Raw genomic sequence first — 24,397 nt, forward strand, 5'->3', positions numbered from 1 at the left:
GTTGTAACTTAACCAACAACATATGGAGAGACTGTTGTAACTTAACCAACAACATATGGAGAGACTGTTGTAACTTAATCAACAACATATGGAGAGACTGTTGTAACTTAATCAACAACATATGGAGAGACTGTAGCAACTTAATCAACAACATATGGAGAGACTGTTGTAACTTAATCAACAACATATGGAGAGACTGTTGTAACTTAATCAACAACATATGGAGAGACTGTTGTAACTTAATCAACAACATATGGAGAGACTGTTGTAACTTAATCAACAACATATGGAGAGACTGTTGTAACTTAATCAACAACATATCGAAAAATTTGAAAATAGTCAATAATATTGTAGGTCCATTTTATTGTTGTTCTTTCATCTCATCATTTAATTTCTGTTGTGCATATATTGTTGTATAGAAGATATTTTAAAGTGATACATCAGGTGGAAAACGAAGTTTTATAATAATGGAATGTACAAAAAGTGACCCAACAACAGCGCTAACTCGGTAACCTGTGGCCCAATTTTAACGAAACTTGTTTTATTCTGTTTCTATTCTCATTTCATTACAAATATGGTGCTATTGTGCACCTTTTTTGCTGTATTTAATTACAGACAAGCACACAAACAAACAAACAATCTCAGAGATTTAGTAGTATACAGATATCAAAATCAAAGCACATATTTATGCTCTAGTAGTTATATTATAGTGTAAATAATATATTTTATGGTTAAAATAATTCATCCATAGCACAACTTTATATTCTTTTGTATAAGATGCAGTCAATAAAATTCAAAATGATCTTCTGTACTTTATCATATTAAATAATATATCAAGTTTTTAGACAGTTGAGCTATTTAGGTTACAAAATAGTCTCCCATTAGGGAAACACATATTTACATTATAAAGTAAAAAATATATTTTGTGTGGATAATAACTAGTTCATAACAATACTTTAGGCTCTTCTTTATGGTTAATCTCTGATATTCTGCACTCCTAAACACTGGATAAGTTGCCACAAGTTCCCTTATGTAAGAGATGATGGCACTCTTGTTTATTAGGTCCAGTCTACTGGCCAAAACCACTGGATGCTTTCATTGCGGAGTGATTATGGGTTTGTAATCCATATTTTAGATTTCAATAACCTACCAGCATCTTTTACGGCAAGTTTTCAAATTTAGTTATGCCAATTATATGGTAAGGATAAACAAGTTAGTAATAATTCCTTATGTTCAGCAGTAGGAGAGTGGTAATGACTGTAGTCTTTTTTGTTTTAACATTTCTGGCACAGTTTCTTCATAATGCATGGACAGACAATAAAGAAGTAAATTTTAAGAATGAAAACATGAGAACACTTTTGATGGATTGCCTGGAAAAACTAGTACCAACACCATCCCTCAAGAAGACCAAGACAACAATTATAAAGCATACAAGTATTATCAATGCTCAATAACAATAATTTGTAAGTGTAGGATTCCATAGGTTGTAGAAGAAGTTATTTTTATACATATATTTATTTATTTGTAAATAAACTTAACATATTACATTGCTTTTGTTGTTTTAGCATAAAGCTACACAATGGGCCTTTGTATTATAAGCTATTATGCACACAAAATATATTTTTTATTTCATAATGTAACTGTTTGTTTCTCTGGTGAAAGACTATTTTATAACACAGCCCCAACTACCTAAAACCAGACCTCAAACAAAAATCAAATGTTGAAGTATAGGAGGTCATTTTGGATTATACTCAATGTGCTATCTCACGAAGAAAACTTAGCTGAAATACAAGTATAAGTTAGAATATTTTGAAAATTGGTGTTTCTCCAAGATATTATTTAAATTCCTCTCCACCTAATGTTAGTCATTTAGTATTTGATGAAATATGTTAAGTAAAGTAACACAACTGTATTTCTCTTTTCATTTTAATAGTTGGTAGTATGGAACATTACTTCATACAAATTTTATAACTTTTCTTTGTTGCCCGAGGTAACATGGATATTTACAGTGTTCAGTGAGGTCCTCCACTGTTTAGCTGTAAGGATTATGTCCTCATACTACAAGGCACTTCATCACATTTGTCTTAATTAGAGTTTTTATTGTCATACAGTAGCAAATTATTAATAGTGGTCTAGCTGGTGCACCATCTTCAAGAAGAGAGTTCCTGAACTGATTCCAGCCAGAATTTCAGCTTTTAGTACATCCCAAAGGAAAATCACAAATGACACAAGACATGGCTAGTTATGTTATCAAAGGATTATAATTTTTTAGCAAATATAAATCAAGAAATTATATTTGGGACAGGCATAAAACTTATAAAAAAAAAAATTCTATAAGCATATTGTTTACAAGTGAGGTACCACAGTTGCACAGAAGTGTAAATTTTAATAACTCTTTTTCATTTTCCTCTGTGATTTGTGCTAAGTAAATGTTACAAAATGGCAAGAACTTAAAATGTTTTTGAGTTAAAAATAGTTGAAACAGTGTTACATTTATTAGTTTTAATGAAATTTCGAATTTTGGCATACAGGTGTACACTCAACACCAGTTGTGATGGTGTTCACATTTATCATATAAACTGTTCTCAACAACTTAAAAAATAAAGCTTCATTTCAAATATACAGGACAATGCCACATAATTTATATTTTATAATATGAAATACATTAGTGTTTTTCATGACTTTTCACCAGCCCCATAACTTTAATACATATGAGAAATACAAAATAATTTTGGTATTCAACTGATAAGCTGATATTTTGCTAAACATGCAATAAAAATCTTTAAAAAATTAAAAACTTGTATGATATTACTCATTCAATTATATACATATATAAACCTACTAGCTTATTGGTGGATGCAAAATTTATAAAAAGAAAAAGTTAAGTAGAAATTAACAGTTAAAACTCACAGGATGTGGGTTAAATCGTCCATAGGTTGGCCCAGCAGATCGACTCCTAGATGAAGTTTTGTGCTTTCGTTCTGTTGACTAGATGAGAGTTAATTTTATTACATTTTCTTCTAACTTTTATTGTAATAATTGTATCTTCAAGCATATATTTTAGAAATGGCTACGATATACTTTTTGTTTTAGTTTGGTAAGAAAAGAATTAGCTTAAGAAGATATTGATGTCACCCAGTTTCCTAAGTTTAGTTTCAGATTCAAGTTTACAACCGTTACACTCTTATGGATCCATAAATGGGCCTCATTCCAAGCTTGACTAACATAAGCAGTTATAACAGTCACCAACAAAAAAACATATTTACTCACAAAGTCATATTAATCATACATGAGATTTGTCCAGTTTTCAAAAATGTTGAAAATGGTATAGGTAGTGAATGTGAACCCCCCCCTTTCATGTTAGATTTCTATTCTGTTTTAAAGTTAAAATGGTGCATTCTAAGCCACTTATAAGTGGTTAATAACAAAACAAATGAAGTGCAATTCAACCAATCAGTGCAAGTGTTTAGACTCAGATGGGACCAAAGGCAGTTAGTTCACGCAATACTATCAAGTGGTTGTTGATATCATGTGCTAGTTAGCATGCACTCATTGCTGTGAAAGTAAATAAATATAGCTCCAATTTCCTAGTACAAACAGTAGTAAAGTTAGGTTAGGTGCACCAAAAGGACTTTGCTTATCTTTGTACAGTGTCGTAGAGATGAATAGATTAGCCCTAGGTTAGGTGCACCAAAAGGACTTTGCTTATCTTTGTACAGTGTTGTAGAGATGAATAGATTAGCCCTATTCTGAAATAACCTGCTTGGCCTGTCAATATTGCAGCGATTATTTTTATTTTACTTTCATTCATTGCAAGAATCCACATAAGTTACAGTTATTTAGTCCACTATTTTATTAGTTACACATATTGAAGTTTAACTTTAATATATGTTATATAATAAAATTTCATAATGAATCCTTTTAGTGTAAAACTTTACATCTTGTACCATAAACACACAAGCGACTCAAAATATATTCATAATTTTTCTATACTAGATCCGGGTAATAAGTTTTTGGGATGACTCCTAGATCTTAAAATATTTGTCAATGCCCGAGTTAGAACAAAAAGTTGCTCAAATTTATATATTCTGATTACATGGAGGAATATACATGCTCTAACACTAAGTGGCTGCCTAGTTGAATAAATAACATGTTCCTGGAAAACATGGAAAATAATGACATGCTTAGGTCTAGTATAATCAGGAATAACTCTTATTCTAGTCATTGAATTATAAGTTTTAGTTGGATTAAATACTGATATCATCAGGAATAACTTTGTTCTAAGCATTACACGACATGTTTTAGATAAGTGTAACACCACTATTCATCAGAAATAAAACTGTTTTAAATACTGATGCAGGACATTTCTCAAACAGATGAAACACTTCTATCATCACGAATACATTTGTTATCGTTAGTTGAATTGGTGATGAGGAGCCATTGTGTAGTTGTGAGAATCTGACAATTGTAAACTTGAAGGCAAATTAAACTTACAAACGTCATGGATAGCACTTCTCTTACAACTTTAAGATGGTTATTACATTATACCAATGCATGCCAACATGACTGGTCTACTTATATGCATACATATATCTGTGCATGTATAAATGCTATGTATAAATCTCCAAAAATATTTAGTTTTGTTTGTACAGTAATGGACTATTGTTATAGCAAACTGAATTCAATTCTTTGTAGTCCTCTCCTATAAATCACAAATAAATAAATATATATTAGTTACAAAGATTGGAAAAGCTATAAAATCAAAAATATTCCTCCCCACATATACACACACATACATTTTTTTACATCAAATTGTATGTGATATAGATATTGTATCATTCCATTATAACCTATTTGTACACCATGTTCGTCACCACTCAACCATGAAGCATTAATATGGACCTGTCAAAGTACAGTTTCAAAGGAAGCATAAAAAAACTTGCATTGACAAGAATATTGGTAAATATACTTCTGGATAAATGTCCAAAAAGTAAGGGAATAATTCTGAGATTTTTAAAATTAGGGAAGAATTTTAGGTTATGGGAAATGAGAAAGAGGAAAATGGGCAAAAACTGGTAAGGAAAAGAAGGGATGAAAACAAGAAATAAAAGCAAAGAAAGATAACAATGGACAACAAAAAATTTGATACAGGAAAAAACTCAAATGATACAGGGTAACTTGATGGTGCTAATTTCAAAAAATGTAGTCAGAATTTGTCTTACACCTCTAGTTTTTAAGTTAATGTAATATCTCAATATTTTATCAGCACTACATGAAATACCATGCAATATATTCAGTACAATAGATTTATGCTGTGAAATTAAGTTTACTTTGACAGTTTAATGGGTAAAAGGCATGCATTTTAAATAACATCAAACTTTCATTGTATTGATGTAAAATTCCAAATATATTGTTCATATATGTTATTTGTTCTTGATATAATTGTAGTGAATTGCGACACTTTTGCTTCATTCCCACGCTCATCTGCTCCACTGGGATGCATGAAACCCTCACATGCTCAGTTTGCTAGACATTCAAGGAGTCCCTCGACTGAGCATAAAAGGAGCAGAGTCAGATGCCTCTTTCTCAGTTGCCTCTCACTCACTCAGTTGGTACTTCACCTCACTTTTCACACAGTCAAAATGATGTACAATCTTCTTCCTTGCATCATACCCAAAATATAACCAAATTCTGCAAACTTTGTTTTTTAAAATTTTTTAATCTCTAGTTTTGTAAACATAAAAAAATCAATTCATTTGAAATGCTGCCTGCTTCCAGTTCAAGTAAAGTCCAAAAGTGCACAAATCACCCAAACAGTTTCTGCTACATTTGGGGAAAATATATTAGTTTCACAAAGGAAAACATCACACACACAAAGTAAAGGTAGTTTACTACATTTTTTTTGGTGCAAAATTGGTAATCAAGAAAAACATTGGGTTCCACATGTGTGTCGTACAGTTTGCACATATGGCTTGACACAGTGGATAAATAAGAAGAGAGCAAGTATGCCATTTGCACTTCCCACGACATGGCATGAGCACAAAGATCACCTAATTCAGTGCTTCCCAAACTGTGTGCAGCAGAAGGGTCTCAGGTGTGCCACAGAATTTTTGCAATTATTAAGTAATTTTTATTTAGTAATGTAAATCTATTATCAATTTAATAAATATTCAAAATTTGATTTATTTTCCCCTTGATACACAGTATAACAGTAATTTCTGTCTGTCTTATTCAGGGCAGGTATCACTAGGCCTGCCATACAGACTTATTTACATGTGGCACAAAAAGTTTGGGACATTAAAGTGTGCTGCAAGCTGAAAAAAATTTGGGAAGCACTAATCTAACTCATTGTTATTTTTGCAGGATTAATGATTGCACTCCTGCTAGGCCTGCAGAGTAAGTTTACCAAACATTGTTGCTTTTTGTGTGTCTGGGACAGCCGAGATGATAAAAATCATTTCAAAAAGAAGGAATGGCCAGTGAGAGGGAATAACCTACCAGGGAAATAGAATATCAAGTATCAACCTTTAATGAATCCTCTACATTTGTTTCTGCCCCACTTCATATTCAGCTGGAACATGAAGGAATGAACAAAGATGTTAATTGTTTCAGATACTTGTCTGACAAGTTTCAAAAATCAGTGAAGCAGAAATGAAAGGGGAGTGTTTTTGTAGGATCACAGATTTGGGAAGTGCTGAAGGATGGTGATTTTGAAACAGTACTCAATCAGAAAGAATTTGTTGCCTGGAAATCATTCAAACTGGTTGTCAAAAATTTCTTAGGAAATCACAGAGATGAAAACTATGCTGTGATGATTGACTACATGCTCAAGAACTACAGCAAAATGGGGAATAAGATATCACTAAAGATGCACTTCTTACAGTCCCATTTAGACTTCTTTCCAAATGAACTAGGTGCAGTGAAACATGAGCATGGTGAGTTCTTCCACCAAGATATTTCTACAATGGAACAGTAATATCAAAGTCAATGGAATCCTGCAATGATGGAAGATTACTGTTGGTTCTTACAGTATGAAACTGAAAACATACACAAAAGGAACAATAAGTCAAGCAGATATTTTGTAACAAAAAACAATACAATGATGAAAGTTTTGAACATAGCATGAATATATTTTCAGTATATAATCATATTATACTCATTGCTTTTTTAAACTGGTATTGCTATTATGTATTGTTTTTGAACATTCTTAAATGTAATTTTCAATGAATAAATAAAGTTATTAACCCTATTGCTATGGGGTTTCCTATGATCAGGAGTCAAAGGGCAAATCATCAAGTTTGTAGGCTTAAATTCAAAATTTTATTTAATTACTACTTTATGAATGTATGTCAATAGGTTAGTAAATTACAATGGTAGATTATAATTAAAAGTTTAGTATTATACATTAGTTTATTTCTTAATTTAAAAGTATATATTAAAAAGAAATTTCTAAATATGGATGTTTGTGTCACGTGGTATGTTGAATGCAGCTTTGGTTCATATTGGATGTTTGTGATGTCCAAATACAAAGTCAGAAATAGAAACTCAAATTACCGATATTGACTAGCTAGAATATAAGATAAGAATGTCCTATCTTTTGTATTTTCTGAGATATCGCTATATTTAGCGAATCATACACAGTGATCCCACCAACCTCTTCTGTTTTTGGAAATAGTTCCTTACGTTCACCCGCTTTGCTCTATCATGCATTTATAACCAATCAAAGAGCTCAAAATTACCCCCACGTGGTTTTTTCAGTTTCTTGAAAATGGAAAGTTCCCAAGATTATTTCTTTTGTCTTGAATCTTGGAAGGAAGGGGTAAGTGAAAATGTTGTTCAAAAATAGTATCTTTTTAGACCCAAATACAGCTTAGTTAGTAAGCCTGATAAATTATAATTTTTTGTTGCTTGAAAATGCATATATAAAACCTAAAAAAGATATTTTGTTTTACATCCTCCACATGCAAAATTTGGCAAGGCTTAGCATACAAAGTACGGCAAGCAAATACAAACTTCTTTACAATCCCAAGTGGCAGATATCATTGTTTTCTATATTTCTTTACTTGCTGTTCTATGTTTTAAGAAAAAAATTGAAATTTAAGAACTTATTTGTAAATAGTAATAATATATATACATATGTAATGTATTTAACTGAAATGTGACTGATTTTACAAAATACTGGTCCACTAGAACAAAGCTAAGACAGGTCACTTTGTAAAGGCCAGTTTTATACTAATGGATACAGAAACATGAGTGTACATGCACCATGTTATTGCAATTTCTGTAATGCGAGTCAGGCATGGCTGAAAGGTCAATAAAATAAAAACAATAAATATATATATAGATGTATAACGTTATGAAATTTAAGCCATTTAGAATAAACATTTGTGGTTTCGTGTTATAATCTGTAGTGATTCTAAAGTGAAAAAAGTGCAATTTATATCTATTTCCTAATTTTTATGGGATTACAACGTTGGTCAAATCAACCAAATACATACAGAGATACAGTAGTCAAAATAACAGATAAGATATAAAGTTTTTTCTAAATAAAAATGTTTGATAATTATAAAGATTTCCTATATGAAATTTGACAATTTTCTGATGCATAAAAGTATTTTTAATCTTAAAATCAAAATTATTTTGCATGTTGAATAGTCAACATTTGAAAAGAAAAAATGTAGGGGTAAATCATTACTTTAAAAAATCTAAAAACTTAATAAAAAAAATCTGATATTTTGTGTACAAAAGCCTTGTAATGTTTACTGATAATCTGCAAAATATTAAATGTATAGTATGAATACTATAACAGATACAAAATGGTTATGAAGTTGGTCCCTGGGTCACAGTCCATAGTGAGAGAGATAAAGAAAAAGTTATTTTCATGATATATAAGAATATTGTAAATAAATATAACATAACTCAAAAACTAGAGGTGATCAGTAATTTTCAACATGATTTTTAGAATTAGCATCATCAAATTACACATAAACACTTACATTTTTCTAATAGCAGAGAAAAATTTTTTTGTTGCCCAATGTAATAGAAAAGGGGGAAATAGGTTAATGGGGAAAAAATATTCACTACAAGTTTTGCTGCTGAAGCTGTGCCATTGTTGTCAATCAGTCAGACATGGTGAAAATTTAGAAACACTTTCAGGTGCCTTGATTGAGGATATGGAGAAAATATGTATTTTTTGTTTTAATAATATTTGCCCCTGGACAAGGAAAAAAGCCAAATCTCTTAAGCTAGACTACAAGTATAGGAGAGAAGAAACGTATCTTGATTTATGGAGGAAGAAATTTGAGTGGATTGAGTTTGATGGGAAACTCATGTTCTGCATATGTTATGTGTGACATATTTTTTACTTTGGTAAGTTTCTTTTCCATGTTGCTTTCTGGGAGTTTTACTTTAACTTAGATATTGGAATAATTTGTTTAAATCATTTGTTGATGTTTTTCCATGTCAGTGATTTACTTTTTACCTTAGAATTTTTATAAACAGTATGGCATCATATTTGCAAGTAAACATGTTTTAATTTTAAAATGTTGCAATTTGGAAAATTTGAGAGAGTAATAAACTGTCTTATTTTATACAGTATATTCACTTTTATTTTTTGTTTATATTTTCTGTAGTTTTGTTTTATTTTACCCCAATATTTTTAGAGCTGTTTTGAAATTTAATTAAAGTAATGTTTAAAATCGAAAGTAACTGGGTGATAACTTGAAAGTATATATACTACATAATGATTTTTCTAAAACTTCTGAACAGTAACTTTGGAGTTGGGACAGCAAATTTTTATGGCAAATTTCTTGAAGGTATACCAAGAATATTTATAATTTATCCAACCCTACAAATGTACTTTGAGGTGCAAAAAAAAATATTTCTTACCCTAGCTCTCAAGATATCCTGTTCAGAAAGGGCACCTCCATTTTCACCTATGCTATTCAGCACATCAAGAGCCTCATCAACATTGCTGTAATCAAATGGCAAGACTTCATGGGTCTTGTAAGCTACTTCAGGGTATTTCTTTCGTCGAGGCAAAGCTGGTTCCATTGTTGAATCTAATGAAAGCAACATTACTGTGGAACTATATTTACAAAAATCCAATCATTTAGCTTTGTTTATTTGCCTTCTATACTAATACTGCACATTTACACTTACAAAATGTGAGGTATGATGCACTGGGTTTTAGTCAGCCCTGGCCACTTAGGAGGCTCACGGACTGACTAAAACAGCAAAAAATAACAATCTAATTGGCTCAATAGAGCTGGTTAGAATACAAGCAATTTTACTAGTTTTACCTTATCATTAAACATGCATTTCTATATTTTTTCCCTAAAACCATAGTTGTGTTGTCATCTCATGGAAGAATCTTCTTTCCTTCAATCACGTGTCTGTAGAATTCTGTACAAACAGCACAAACGTGAGTTCCATGAGCTAAGGTTCTGTAACTCATGTATACTTTAAGATCATGACCATGTAGATAGAGAACACTTGTTTTTGAAACTAAATATAAATGAAAAATCCAGTTTAATGTTGAAAGAAGTGTGCAGTAGAGGAACCCAATTTGTAGTAGCGTCTTGATTTAACCCCTCGAGATCGAAGAATGATTACAACTAAGGAAACTGGGGAAATCAGAAAATAGATGTGTACAATCTCTGGTAGCTTAAAGACCAATTAAAGGATCACTTTTGTTCTCGTCCCAAAAGCATGAAGAATTCAAGTGACACCCACATTCCCAGAAGAGAAATAACCATCTGTGCAGTGGGAGAAGGAGAGGTGAGTAAGAGTGTGACATCCTATTCTATAGTGTTGACCAGGATTGATGGGAAACAGCTGAGCTCGACTGAGAGATCAGATGAAAAATAAAAAATACCCAGACTGATGACATATTGAATTAGAGCAAGAACAGATGTCACAGTCCCAAAAGAGAAGCCTGCCTGCATTTTATCTGAAAGTAGAAGCAGGGCATGATGGTCTAACAATTGATGCGATGTAGCCAGCAGTAACCATTAACCCACGGAATGATGTGTGCACAAAACAATAGAATGAAGGGGGCGAGAAAACTTGTATGACACAGCAGAACCCATGTTAAGCCTATGAGAGACCAGAGGAAAAAACAAGAACTGCAGTACCTGACCCTTGTGCACCACAAATGCCTGATAGTGGTGGGACTCCACCGCTAAGGCAAAGTGCAGATAGGAGCCGACTACAAGTTGGACATCTACAATCCTTGAAAAAAGATCAACACATTTGAGGAATGATTAACTTGTGAACCTTGGAGAATCTAGCCATTGATATAGACCAGGAAGACTGATGAATAGACACCAATCTCCTGTCTTCATAGACCCAACAACTAAAAGGAATAAAAAATCTGAAAAACTAGCCTGACTCACTCACTACCCCCAAACCAACCAGACTCAGATAACCCTAGAACTAAGTTCCAAGTCCTGATGAATTACGGGAGGTAGAAACCCAACAGGTTGGGTGGATAATAGTGGGGAAGATGTGAACAGAATGATCAATTGTGGCCCAAGGACCTGCAGAGCTTCTGGATGAATGGTTAACATTACAAAACATCCAGAAATTATTGGAACCAAGCCCTCACAGCTCCTGAAGGTATACAATAATCACCGAAACTGCTGGCAAACTAACTAAGCAATGGAAACCTTGGATATAGACATAATCTTTTCCGAGAATCATTTTCCCGGGGAGCTCATGTCAGGGATTGGAACTCACGGATAGGAGTGGAACTATGACCCCTTTGTAGAAGCCTATGAAATTCGAGACTCCAATAACAACTAGGAGGAGTTTAGAAGCCAAAAATTCAACCAATGTGCATGCTAACAATGGATCCAGCTCATCCTCAACGAAACTGGTGATCCTGGGAGTCTTCCAACAAAATGAAGTGAAAGGAAATGAAATAAATGTTTAAGTTGAATTGTAAGTTTGTAGACTTACTCTGTCCCATCAGGGAACATAGAACTATATAGGTGAACTGCAAACTCCACCTTAGAACCCTGAAATTCGAGGAGCAGATATTATTTGAGAGTCAGAAAAATGCCTCCACGTGGTGGTGGTAGTTGAAATCAAAGTTCTGACAATGTGTCAGATAAGATCTAACTCTTCCTTCATGTAACTAAGATGTACACCTTCCAGCATGAACTACAATTTCCATGTATGGAGAAAAAAAAAAACATTTGCTCCCAGACTTTTCAGACATCAATTAAGTTTCAGGCTTAAAAGCAACTGGGAAAGAGCCCAAAACATCACACAGAAGAAAAACAAATCAAAGGCAGCTTATCCTAAAGTGGCCTCCTTTTCATTTTTCATAGGTCATTTAAAGACCATGGTAAAGTTCTTTTGTTGGAGCCAAGCAGCTAAAGGCCATCTACCACGTCCACTCTAGGAAATCAAACCCCCGGAATCCAGTGCTGCGAATCTGTAAACTTACCACTGACCCAGAAGGTGGCTGAAAAAAGAATATAAAAATCAAAAACTCTTTCAGTTCAAAGTGCTAAGCCTAATTCATGTAAAGACCATGCACTCGTCACTCGATAGATCTTAACCCTAACATTCGTAGATCAACTTGTTTCCTAAAAATATGTCTATTTTGAGTTAATTTTTCAATATAATAATTAATATAAACAGATATACAATATAGTATGATTTACGCTACTATAGAAAAATAATAAAAGTCACATACATCTCATGTAGTTTTTTTCCAGAAGCAAATTTTCTAAGGCTTATAAAAAGTACTATTGACCACTACTAAATACAACCTCTACATAAAATGGCAGTTACTATAATCTACAGTAAGCACCACCCACATTCATATTGTAAAATCTAAAGTACAACATATCATTACGTGTTTTGCTTATCATCGTATGATTTGTCAAACGTGAAATATAGCGATTGTAATAACATGGTACTGAAATTGACACTTTCGACTAGGATTAGCTAAAAGTTTTACAACTGAGGATTAACATGCCCAGACGCTGTTTTATAAAGAAAACAGACTTCAAAAAAGGTTTAGATAGCAATCACACATGGCAGAACCAGCGCTAAAGTGCAAGGAAAAATTCTTTTTAATGTTGAAAAAAATATTTCCTCAGAGGGCACTTATTTATAGTCTCAAACGAATTTTGACATTTTTTTTTTTATTAAATTTCTCTTCTAATTTAGTACAAAGAATTGAATGTTATGCTACTATTTACAAAAATAAAATCTGAAAACAAATAAAAGGCAAGTTCTATATAATTTTTTCAATCCACATATGCAATTTTGCCTTCACAATAGGACAAAATGACCCCAGTAGGTAAGGGGTTAAATCAAAGAAAAACAGACATTTATTACTACCATATCTCTTTTATCCTTTGTACAGTCAAAAGAGTTGAAAATTTATGTTGGAATGTATGCACTATATTTTCTAATTCCTGACATAGAATACAGTAAAAAGGCCAAAGAGTGCTATTTAAGTCTCTTTCAGAGTACACATGTACTTTTGTTCAAGATAACATTTCATTTTTCTGCATAGTTTTTATTAAAAATGTGGTGATTAAAGAATTACTTCAAGACTGATGAAATAAGTGAAGAGTAGGTGCATTTTGGATGTACAGAAAAGTTTGTTTCAGCTAAATTCTATAATTTTTATTAATCATTCAACAATGGTTTCCCATCATTTTTGATAGGCTTTTATATTAGTATCTAATATTTCTCAGGAGTTAGTGTCTTATAAATGTGCATTCTTTTAATTCCTTTATTTTTATACCTTACAATTTCTTTTCTAACTCTAGCATGTGCTCCTTCTTTCTATTGAATTAGTTAGGAGTTTGGCATACTCTGTCCTGATGATACAAAAGTATAGTATAGAGGTTTATACCAACTTAGTGATTAGATGTAAAAGCAAAATGCAGTTATTTATAACAACCTAGTGATAAGCAAAAAAGTACAATACAGTATTTTATAACAACCTGGTACTAATTTTCAAAAACACAAGGCAATGTTTTGCACCAACTTGGTGTTAAGATGTAGCAGCAAAATGAAGTATTTTATGATAACCTGGTGATAAGCGAAAAAATAAAATACGTTATTTTACAAAAACTTGGTAATAAAATAAAAATGCCCAATGCAGTGTTTTAACACCAACTTGATGATAAGGTACAGTAACACAATGCAGTCTTATACACTGCACATAACTTACAAGCAGGTTTCCTGGTACTTATTTAATGCCTAATTATTCTTTAATAATGCAAGAAAATGATGAATAAGAGTCAAGAATCAAGAGATTCCTTCAAACGAAAGAAACTAAATTTTATCAGCAATGTACACCTATATCAGCTCCCATGAGTCTAGCAAAGTGCAGCATCATAAGCTGTTCTACTATTTATCTAATGTTCTTAATGTTGACCTTGAGATGTCCCTACTGTAGCTCCCACATTACCCAGACTTGTCAAGTGTTATACACTGAGCATAAGACTCATGCATTTACACGCTATGTCATGCTCTCACACTGTGGTATATAAATCTCATGCAATTGATATGATGTCAAAGATATTTTTTCATTAATTAAAAGCTCAAGTTAATTTCTTTCATTCGACACTGTTCGACTAAATTTGCTTATTTATGTAAGCCTAAGGCCATGTACACTGGTCAATTATCAACACTCAACCAATCACAGCCTTTCTTTTATATGTTGAAATCTCAACATGCCTGACTTGGAGAGTGAAGCAGAAACTTTGTCGCCAGCTGCTAAAAAGTTAAAATTTGGGGGGAAGCTGCGAAGTACAAGACCAAATTTAACAGACAATGGAGTGCAAAATACTCATTCATATCTTCTGCGAGTACTATGAATACCCAATTCTGCTCCAATGTTTGTAATAGAACATTGTCGTGCGCGTATCAAATGGAGGCGGAGGTCCATCGACACATTAACAGCAAAGGACATACATGCTTAGCAAAAGCTCAGTCAAGACAGAAGACTGACATTAAGGGAAAGTTATAATTTTCCTATCCTGAAAAGGTATTTCCAATAGGTACTTACCTCTGCTCACATAAATAGCTATTCTTGTTCAGTGCTGCCCTCTATATGCAAAGAAATTTTTTATGCATGCCACAAGCCTTCTGTCTCCCTTCCATTGGAAATTACTAATTCCAATGTGTGTCTCATGCAAATCATCATACGACAACCCTCCACCAATGAAAGTGCCTCACACTCTCGTTATGCATGTGACTCTCTCTATTCCATTCTACCAGACTATCACTTCGAGCTTTGGCAAAAAATGGAAGCACAGGTATTCAGTGGGGAGGAAGGGTGGGAAGTGTGAAAAGAGATAAGTAACTATGAGAAATAAATTTACGGTATAGGAAAAATATAACTTCCAATACAGTACATTACCTCCGCTCACATAAAGAACTAGAATCCCACATTGAATAGGTGTAGGGACCAGTATAAGGGAAGGAAAGCATCCTTCAAAAGCATCCAAAGGACAAAACTTGAGAGGAGATAGTCAGATCCAAATATTTGATGTGGGAGACTGCACCATGTCTGAATCAGGTATACTCTTCACCCATCAGAGAAAGATTCTTGTGAATATGGAGCCTCAAAGGACTTACTAAAACATGCTATATGGAATTATAATAAGCAACATTCTGATACATGTAATTAAATTTTCAATGTTGAGTAAAATCATGCAAAGATTTTGTTGTGAAAGCAGTACTGATATTTCGTGGTAGGGTTGTTAAGATATTCTACAGAGTTTTTAAAGAAATCCTTTTTAAGATACTCTCTGAAAATGTTACCTATAAATTCTTAAAATTGCTCAGAATGCACAATTTTGCCTCTAATTTATTTAAACATTTTCAGACACAGATGAACACCTCACACGTATGGCATTCAGCATTGTTGTCAACACAGAATCTCCCTCTTTTCAAAATCAGTTACGTAAGAGCTCTGAATTACCAGTGATGTACAGCTCAATTATCTCATTTTAAGTCATTAACAAAACTTCTGTCACATTTGTTACTACTCTGAAGATACTGAACAAAGTAAACAAACAGACATACCTGACCTATTTTTTCCCCTCTATCAGGCTTTGTCTCATTAACAAGTAGACAGACTTGATGTTTCTTTGCCAAGTCTTTCCTAAATTGATATAAAACATATGAAGTATGTAATTCCAATATCTAAAAATCTCAAAAAAATGGGTACTCACCACTTTCTGGAGGTTTCCTAAGAACCTCATAGGATGCGAGTTGATGGTCTTGGAGAAACGAAAACTTATTCTTGTACTCTGTAGGTAACTGTAGGTTAATAAAGCTTTGTTAATTCTTGTCAATAAATATATAGCTTTTTCAGTTCATTCCTTGCAAAATACATTAAAATGGTGCAAAAACAAACACAGAATGACAATAGAATACTATTTCAGTTATCAACTACAGCACAAAAAAGTACACCTAAAGAATAATCTTTCTTAAACCTTTTACCTTTGTGCATTTCTATTGTTTTCATAAGAACCAAGAAGGATTTGTACAAGATCTTAGAATTTCAATTTAGCTTTCAATTAAAATCAGCAACACCATATGACATTTCATTTGGGGGAAGCCAGTTTCAAATGAAGGTCTAAGTGCCTATCAGCCCCTGGAAGCTGTTGGATTTTTCAAAAGTAAAAATGCAACAATATGTGACTTGGCATTGGATTGTGCTGTAGATTTACAGCACACACAGGAACAGCATAAATTGTTACTTTATTATCAATTTTTTTCTAATCTTGTTGGTGGTGGGGATTGCCCCTCCAGCCCTTTCTCCTCCAAAAAACATTTGGTATCCCCGATTAAATCTTCTTACTTTCATCTTACTGCACTTTTTCTTATTTATTCTGCTATAGCATATATTCATGTGTAGTCCTTACTTTGTAAAGACAACTTAATAATTGACTCATTTACCAAAATAGGCATTCTTATTTCATACCTTTTCAAATGTGCTCAGTATATTAGATTTCTTGAATGTTAACATTTTCTTAAACATAAAATGTATTTCTCATAGATACTTATCTCCTCTCACAAAAAGTTTTCTCTACTTATACTGCCCTCTATTGGTGCAAACTTTTGCTCACCACTAGCTTTGATACTCCCACATATTTCTGCAAATGATTATAAATGATTTTCTCTACTTATACTGCCCTCTATTGGTGCAAACTTTTGCTCACCACTAGCTTTGATACTCCCACATATTTCTGCAAATGATTATACAGTAACCCTCCATCAATAAGAGTGCAAAACTACCCCTACCGTAACTAGTGCCCTCTCTAATCTTGCAGCTGTTAACCACTTTGAGATCGGTCAGATCACACCAAACTATACCAGAACTGGGAAAGACAGGTGGAAAATGTGAAAAGGGGTAAGTATCTATGGGAAACAGATTTTCAGTTTCAAAAATTTTAATTTCTGATATGATATCTAACCTCTTTTCACAAAAAGCTAGAATCTCACATTGAACCGGTGGAAGGCCGGTGAGAAGATGATCCCTCTTTAGGAAGCATCCAACTGAAAACCATGGAGTGTAAAAAGGAATTAAAAACAACACACCTGTGGGAGACTGCACCACTTCTTATCCAGGTATACTCTTCGCCCTTAAGTAAAGTGTAGCCAAAATGTAAAGGGCAGGAACTTAAAGGAGTCCCAAAAAGTTTTTTGCATGACATAAGCCTTGAGCTCCCACATACCCCACAATCAACTTAGTTCAACTGAGTCTTGTAAGCAAATCATCATGCAACAACCCTCTACCAATAGGAGCGTCAATTCAACCAAACTATCACTCTAAATTTTGGCAGAAATAGGAAGCATCAGTTTTCAGAAGGGTGGGAAGTGTGAGTGGAGGCAAGTACCTGTCAGAAGTATACTTTCAGTACAGGAAAATTATAACTTCTGATGCAATACATTAACTCTGCTCACAAAAATGGATAGAATCTCACATTAAATAGATGGAGGGACTGGTGTGAGGGAAAAACAAAGAAGCATTTATCAAAAGTATCCCAAAGAACACCCTAGAAGAGTAGATTCTCGCATTAGAGGATCATATGTAGGAGACTGCACCACTTCTGTACCACGTATACTCTTCACCTAGTATGGAAAGAGGTGTCACAGATATGGGTGGGAGAAAACAATGGTTGGATAGGGATCTGAACCATAATATATTGGAATCTCAATCCCACAGAGTACATTAATGTGGGTGAGAGTAAAAGGTTGTGCCCCTAGGTGTAAATTGGCTATATGTGCAAAAGATAACTTACCCAGTCACTGTCACACTGAAGTCTGAAGAATGGTTACAGGTGGAAGACTATAACCCGACAATGAAGAAATAACAATCCGATGCAGATAGTGAGATAAGAACATCTGTGGTATAGTCCACATGCCTGAATGAAGAATTTCCAAGAGACAATGGAGATGAGATGTCAGGGAAAAGGTAAGGTACCTGATATGATGAGAAGACACCTGGAACATATTAAAGAAGGATGAAGACAAGTAAAAATAATCAAACTAATTTAAAACCCAAACCCAATTGGTCAAGATAGAAGAAGAAAGGTCATAAAAAGGGATATCTGCCAAGAAATGAATAGTTGGGAACTGGCACTATGGAAGGAAGCCATGCGAGCAACATAAAAATGAAGAGCACGTGCAGGACATAGTAGCTTATCCGGATACAGGTAGGAAATGGAAGGAAGGGAAATTGGCAAGAAGGATGAGTTACCCTCATGAGCCGCTAAAGTTTTGTTAAGTAAAGATTGATCTGGACAAAGAAGAATATATGTGGAATGATATAGAGTACTTGAAATGTCAATGGCAAATAAACCTGAATGACAACATCCACAAGCCAATAGAAGAAGGAAATAAATCTTAAGGTATAAATGAAAACATTGAGCACAAGGACAGAGGTTCAAACGGAGGTAAAATAAGGCAGTGAAGAACCACACTGACATCCCAATCTGGAAGGACTGCACGGCAAAGTGGCAACAAATCCGGAAGGAACACAACAATGGGGAAAGGGTAGGAGAGGTAAAAACTTTACAGTTTTTGTATATTTTGGTCATCTACAAACTCAGAGATAAAGCCCTCCTAAGGGTAAGAAGAGACTCCATGGTAAATTGGGATAGAACCCAAAATTTATTGAGGCAGAACAAATTGATCACAGACTGCCAGTCCCCAATTTTCTCAGGCACCATAAACAGCCTGGAATAAAAACCTGGAGAAGGATGCATAATGGGTTTTATGGCATTCTGGGAGAGAAGAACTTGTACTACCTCAGACAGATATTGGTACCCGAGACAATAGAGGAGGGAAAGGAAGTGGATGGCAAGTTGATCTGATAATACCAAAATAACCCACATATCTGTGGTGAAATGTCAGCAAAGGGGAACAGAATCAGTTAAGCGAGCCCCTACTGGACAGAACCCATTGGGTAGTCACTGGTACTGTTGGTGATGTGTCCATCTGCATTGAATTGTACAATAAGAGGAGGAATTCCTCGAGGTAGAAACAGGTAAGGGCTGGAAAGAAGCAGGACAGGAAACAGTAACAGAGGCTTGTCTAAGCTCTGAATGAGACAAATGATCCACAAAAGAAGAAAGAATTGTTTGTTGTCTCACCAATTCCACATGGGATACCAAAATCTCAAGTATATTACCAAAAACATACCGCTGTAGAAAAGAGACCATACATAAGTCCCAAAGATAAGTTGGTGGTAAATGAACCTGGGATAAAACAGCGTCCCTCACCAGGAGATCCCAACAACAGAGAAACCACATATGTAAGGAAAGAACCAAAGACAAATATGCCAACATGGAGGTAAGCAGGGAGAAGCTATCCCTTGAAAAACCCTCAGAATACCGGTGGACCAACTTGGTAAAGAGGTGGATGGTAGACAGGTACTGTGGGAGAGTTGATAGGGTTAGACAAGGCAGGAAAATTGGGTGTGGGATAAATGAACAGGATGATCAGGATCCACCCCCACATGGGCTAAATCAATGCCAACTGTTGAGAATCGAGAAACAGACATTCTGCCTGATGGTAGGCCAAAGCAAATTGATCTGAAACCTGGAGGGCGAGGCATACTAGCACCATCAACCACCTGAGAAACAAAGAAGAAATGGGGATCATATGAAATCGGGGAAATGGATAAAACAAAACATACCTGAGAAACCATGTCTAAAAAAAACTGTATTAGGCTTAGTTGTTTCTGCGGTAGTGGCATAGGAAGACACGGCAAAATCAAGTGGAGGAAAAAAGCTATAAAATCCTTGTCAACCCAAACAGGTTCAGCATGTTCAAGAGGAATAGAGGCAACATCAGGAAAAACAGATTGACTCATATAACGATCAATCTCATAGCAGATGAGAGCCAATAAGTCCATAGACAAGTTACCCCCACCAGTAGCCTGTGTGAGTGTGCTAGTAGAAGGTATTACCTCCAAAGTGGTAACTTGTACTTCAGAATTCATTGTGTAACAATGAAGAATCAAACACAAGTGTTTGATGAAAAAGAAAATTAAAAACTGGGAAAAATAAGTTATGAGAAAATTCGTGAACTTTTGAAAAAAAAAAGAAAAAGAAATCCACATCAGAATGAATATAAAAAAAAACACTAAGTTGAACAAAAAAACACGATTGAAGAGCATAATAAAAAACGTCTTGACACAAGTACTGCCAAATGAGAAATGACAGTTTGGTAGAATATAATAGAGAGAGTCACATGCATCGTGAGTGTGTCATACTCCTATTGGTGGAGGGTTGTTGCATGATGATTTACATATGAAATGCAGTTGAACCATTTGATGGTAGAGTACACGAGAGCTCAGGGCTTGTGTGCACATGAAAAACATTTATTGCATGTAGATGGTAGCATTGAACGAGAATAGCTATTTATGTGAGAAGAGGTAATGTATCGTATCTGAATTTAGCTTTATACTAGTCTTTACTGTTTTACTGGAAGTTTTCCTTAACCAGGTGTCACAGTATGTCATACATGTTGGTATGAGTAATCTTAATCCCATAGCATGTGGTTATAAATGAAGTTGCTGCTCTAATGACCATATTTATGTCTGCTTAGAATCTCAAAAATGTTCAAGTTTTTAGCCTGTTGACAGTATCTTGACAACAGTTGCTTTTCCTATTCCCCACATGTATGCAGTTGAATCACATCCAGAAATGACATGGGTAGCCAAAAGATACTTTGCTATCTGTGAGTGTTTACATGCAGTTAGCCCAATGTCAGTGACTGTATGCTATGTATGAACTTGTTCCATAAGAAGCATATAAGTGAGCTTACTGATCAGGTGGTGATGCAACAACAACACAAGTACATCTGCATCTTCTGAAATTACAGTAATACACCTTGCATGACCACCTCTACAACCAGTCATACCATTACAATGTCTGCTTCTTTAAAAGTAGACTGCAAGGCATCTTTGACAATGAAACATCCTAGATGAACTTACTCTGGAGTACTATTTGTTCCTCTCAAAATCAGCCTATGAAGGTAGGCAATGGTTCTTGTCTGTAGTTTATAGACATGCCTTGTCAGTTGTTGGCAAATTATGTTAATAAGTTGCACTTTGTTATTAGCAACACTGAGCATAACTCGTTGACTTGGGATTGGAAAGCTAGACTATGATACATTATATTGGGCACATAGATACAATTTCTAAATCCAGTGTATTCTATTGACCAACGAAATTTCTTCCCATTATGTCTGATATGCAAATACAAGAAACCTTAATCTTGAATATCAAATCACTTTCCCTACAAAAAAATATATGCATTTAGCCCTACAAGGCTGTCCCTACACACCCACCCTTAAGACAAAGTAAAATCTGAAACTTATCCTTTATTTTTCAGGAAGTAATGAATTCCCCTGTCAAACTCTTGTAAGGTGTTGCTGCTACTGACAAAAGCATCTCATTCCATAAGCTAATCAAATCACATTGTCAGAAATATATAATTATAGTTTCCAAATCTTAAACTTGTTTTCTCTCATATCGTAGTCCTTAGAATATATCACAAAGAAATCAGATCTTTATCCTATTAATCCCCCTTATAATACTGTAAGTTTCAATAAGATAACCCCCTACCATTATTGCTTCATGACAAAATAAGTTATCTTAATCCATCTCCATAAGATAACCATTTTATCTCTGGAATAATTCTAGTACTAGTAGTAGTAGTAGCAGCCCTCCTCTAAATCTTTTCGAATAAATATTTTTTTTTCTAGATAAGGAGACTAAAGCTGTACACAGTAGTGCAAGTGAGGCCTAAATAGTTATTGTACAGAAATAATTACCTCTTTTGACTTGTAATCAATATGTCTTTAAAGAGACCCTACAATTCTATTAACTTTACTACTACTACAACTACTAGCACTAGCAACACATCACTACTTCTTTGGTTTAGTAACTCCTCCAATACTACGTCAGATCCTTTTCTTCTGTCACACTATCAGTTAGGTTACTATCTATATTAAAGTTTAAACATGATCCAATCATGAAAACCCAAATGCATTATCTTGCACTTGCTCTTACACATCCTAAACTTGTGTCCTGTCATCCTATTGCCTTTAGAATGTAACACAAAGAATTCAGAAGCCTTTAACCTTCTGATCCACCAATGTAAGCTTCAATAAGATTACCTTTTACCCTTCTTTTCTCAAAGGGAAAATAAGAGACCAGAACCTATCTCTGTAACTGTAAGAGATAATAATCATCTTAAGATCTCTAAAACCATTCTAATAGTAATAACTTAAATAAGTATTCTTCATCAGATAAGGAGATCATAACTGTACACATTATTCCAGGCTTCACTAGTGGTTTATATAGTGATAAGTAATGTTATTGTTAAGGTAACTTGTAATACATAAGTTAAACTTAAAGCAGAGGAATGAAATAAATTGTTAAAAATATATAATTCTTTTTCCGACTTAAAATTTTAAATAACTGTAGGAACTAACTAAAAAATCGACATTCTTTAAACTTGATTTGAATTGAAAAGAAAAAGTTGGTAACATTAACAATATATTTTTAAAATAGACGATTAATAACTGAAGTTAATGTTACACTCATTAAATGATTAATAATAATACTGGTAATGGTATGATATTTAAACTAACAGTAACACTACAGTACAACTATATAATTTAAACTTTAAATTAATGTAGAATGAGTTATCACTATCAATTAGCGCAGACAGCCCTCCTGTAGCTTTGCGCGCAATTCAAAACAAACAAACACTATCAATTTAGTGATTTATACCTCCACAATATTTCTTATTCAACTTTATGAAAATAAAATAAAAAATAGTCCATACGTCAGCAGTACGCTTTTCTGCAATACATTTAAATATTGAAACAAAACCTATCTCTAATACTAATAGTTAAATAAACAGTACCTGGCTCATCTAAAAAAATGTTAACACTAACAGCAATATAAACAATACTCCTCGATACTAATTCTGTACGGTATTACCTTTTCGTCTGTAGTTATGGGGCAAGCGCGGCACAAATTCCAAACAGAATTAAGCATGTGCCCGCTTTCACTTCTTTACTCTGAGTTTCACAATGCACTTCTGTCAAGTACTTTCAGACAAGTCGTTCAACCGTCAACATAAACACTACCTACATTTATAAATACACTAAGCCTAAGTTTGCCCACATTATCAAACCTTGCAGCATATTTTTACTTTGTATGTATTATCGTTCAGTGGCGCTACTGTTTATCTGCAATTATGTAGCAGAAATTTCTACATTTTAAGCTTTATAACGAATGCATTTTAACGTGCCATTATTATTTTAAGCATTTACTGAAACGACTTCTAGAAACTAAAACTTTGCCAGATACTATAAAATGCTTACCATTTCCTTACTAATGATCTACACAAAAGCTCCATGAGCTGTAAACACCAGACTAGTTTAAACTCAGTCTTAAATAGTGTAACACTGACAATAATTTACTGTAATTATTAATGTATATATTAATAAACATTGGGTACATGCTATTAAATACTTTATCAATTGCCATGAAACATTATTTAAATCAACATCTCTCTCAGGAATATACCAAAGTTTGTTTTTTGTTTATTTATATTAATTGTCTAATACTCTTAGAGGTTAGTATGTCTGTTTGTTTTTGTGGTTAAGCGCAAAACAACACAATGGGCTGTCTATGCTATGCTCACCTCGGGTGTTGAAACCCGGTTTTAACGTTGTAAGCCTTCAGATTTACCGCTATACCATTGGGGAAGAAAGGGGAAAAAGGTTAGTCACTTAATACATTTGGCCGAAAATTAGGCAAAAGGGAGTGGTATCTACTGATAATCAGATTTTTTGACATCTTTGGTGGATTTTCGTCATATGG

General features: G+C 33.9%; 1 protein-coding gene and 1 long non-coding RNA gene across 4 annotated transcripts in view; one reads left to right on the plus strand and one right to left on the minus strand.

Moving 5' to 3' along the window:
* The window catches only part of LOC111086978, a 15,402-nt gene extending 8,638 nt beyond the window's left edge, over positions 1-6,764 (plus strand). The window contains exon 3 of the long non-coding RNA XR_002611704.1: positions 6,683-6,764. This is a non-coding gene — a long non-coding RNA (uncharacterized LOC111086978). The remainder of the gene's footprint in view (positions 1-6,682) is intronic.
* The window catches only part of LOC106464259 (serine/arginine repetitive matrix protein 1-like), a 72,387-nt gene extending 48,707 nt beyond the window's left edge, over positions 1-23,680 (minus strand). For all 3 annotated transcript variants that reach the window (XR_002611703.1, XM_022391970.1, XM_013924385.2), the window contains exons 1-4: positions 23,510-23,680; positions 16,215-16,302; positions 9,889-10,061; positions 2,911-2,988 (exon numbers count right to left, since the gene is read on the minus strand). Coding sequence is in view for 2 of the 3 variants with exons in the window: in XM_022391970.1 (XP_022247678.1) it covers positions 2,911-2,988; positions 9,889-10,061; positions 16,215-16,302; positions 23,510-23,566 (396 nt within the window). In the remaining variant the exon portion in view is untranslated. The remainder of the gene's footprint in view (positions 1-2,910; positions 2,989-9,888; positions 10,062-16,214; positions 16,303-23,509) is intronic.
* Positions 23,681-24,397: the final 717 nt, after the last annotated feature.

This window comes from Limulus polyphemus, unplaced genomic scaffold (genome assembly GCF_000517525.1).
Source record: "Limulus polyphemus unplaced genomic scaffold, Limulus_polyphemus-2.1.2 Scaffold1601, whole genome shotgun sequence".
NCBI classification, from domain to species: Eukaryota; Metazoa; Arthropoda; class Merostomata; order Xiphosura; family Limulidae; genus Limulus; species Limulus polyphemus.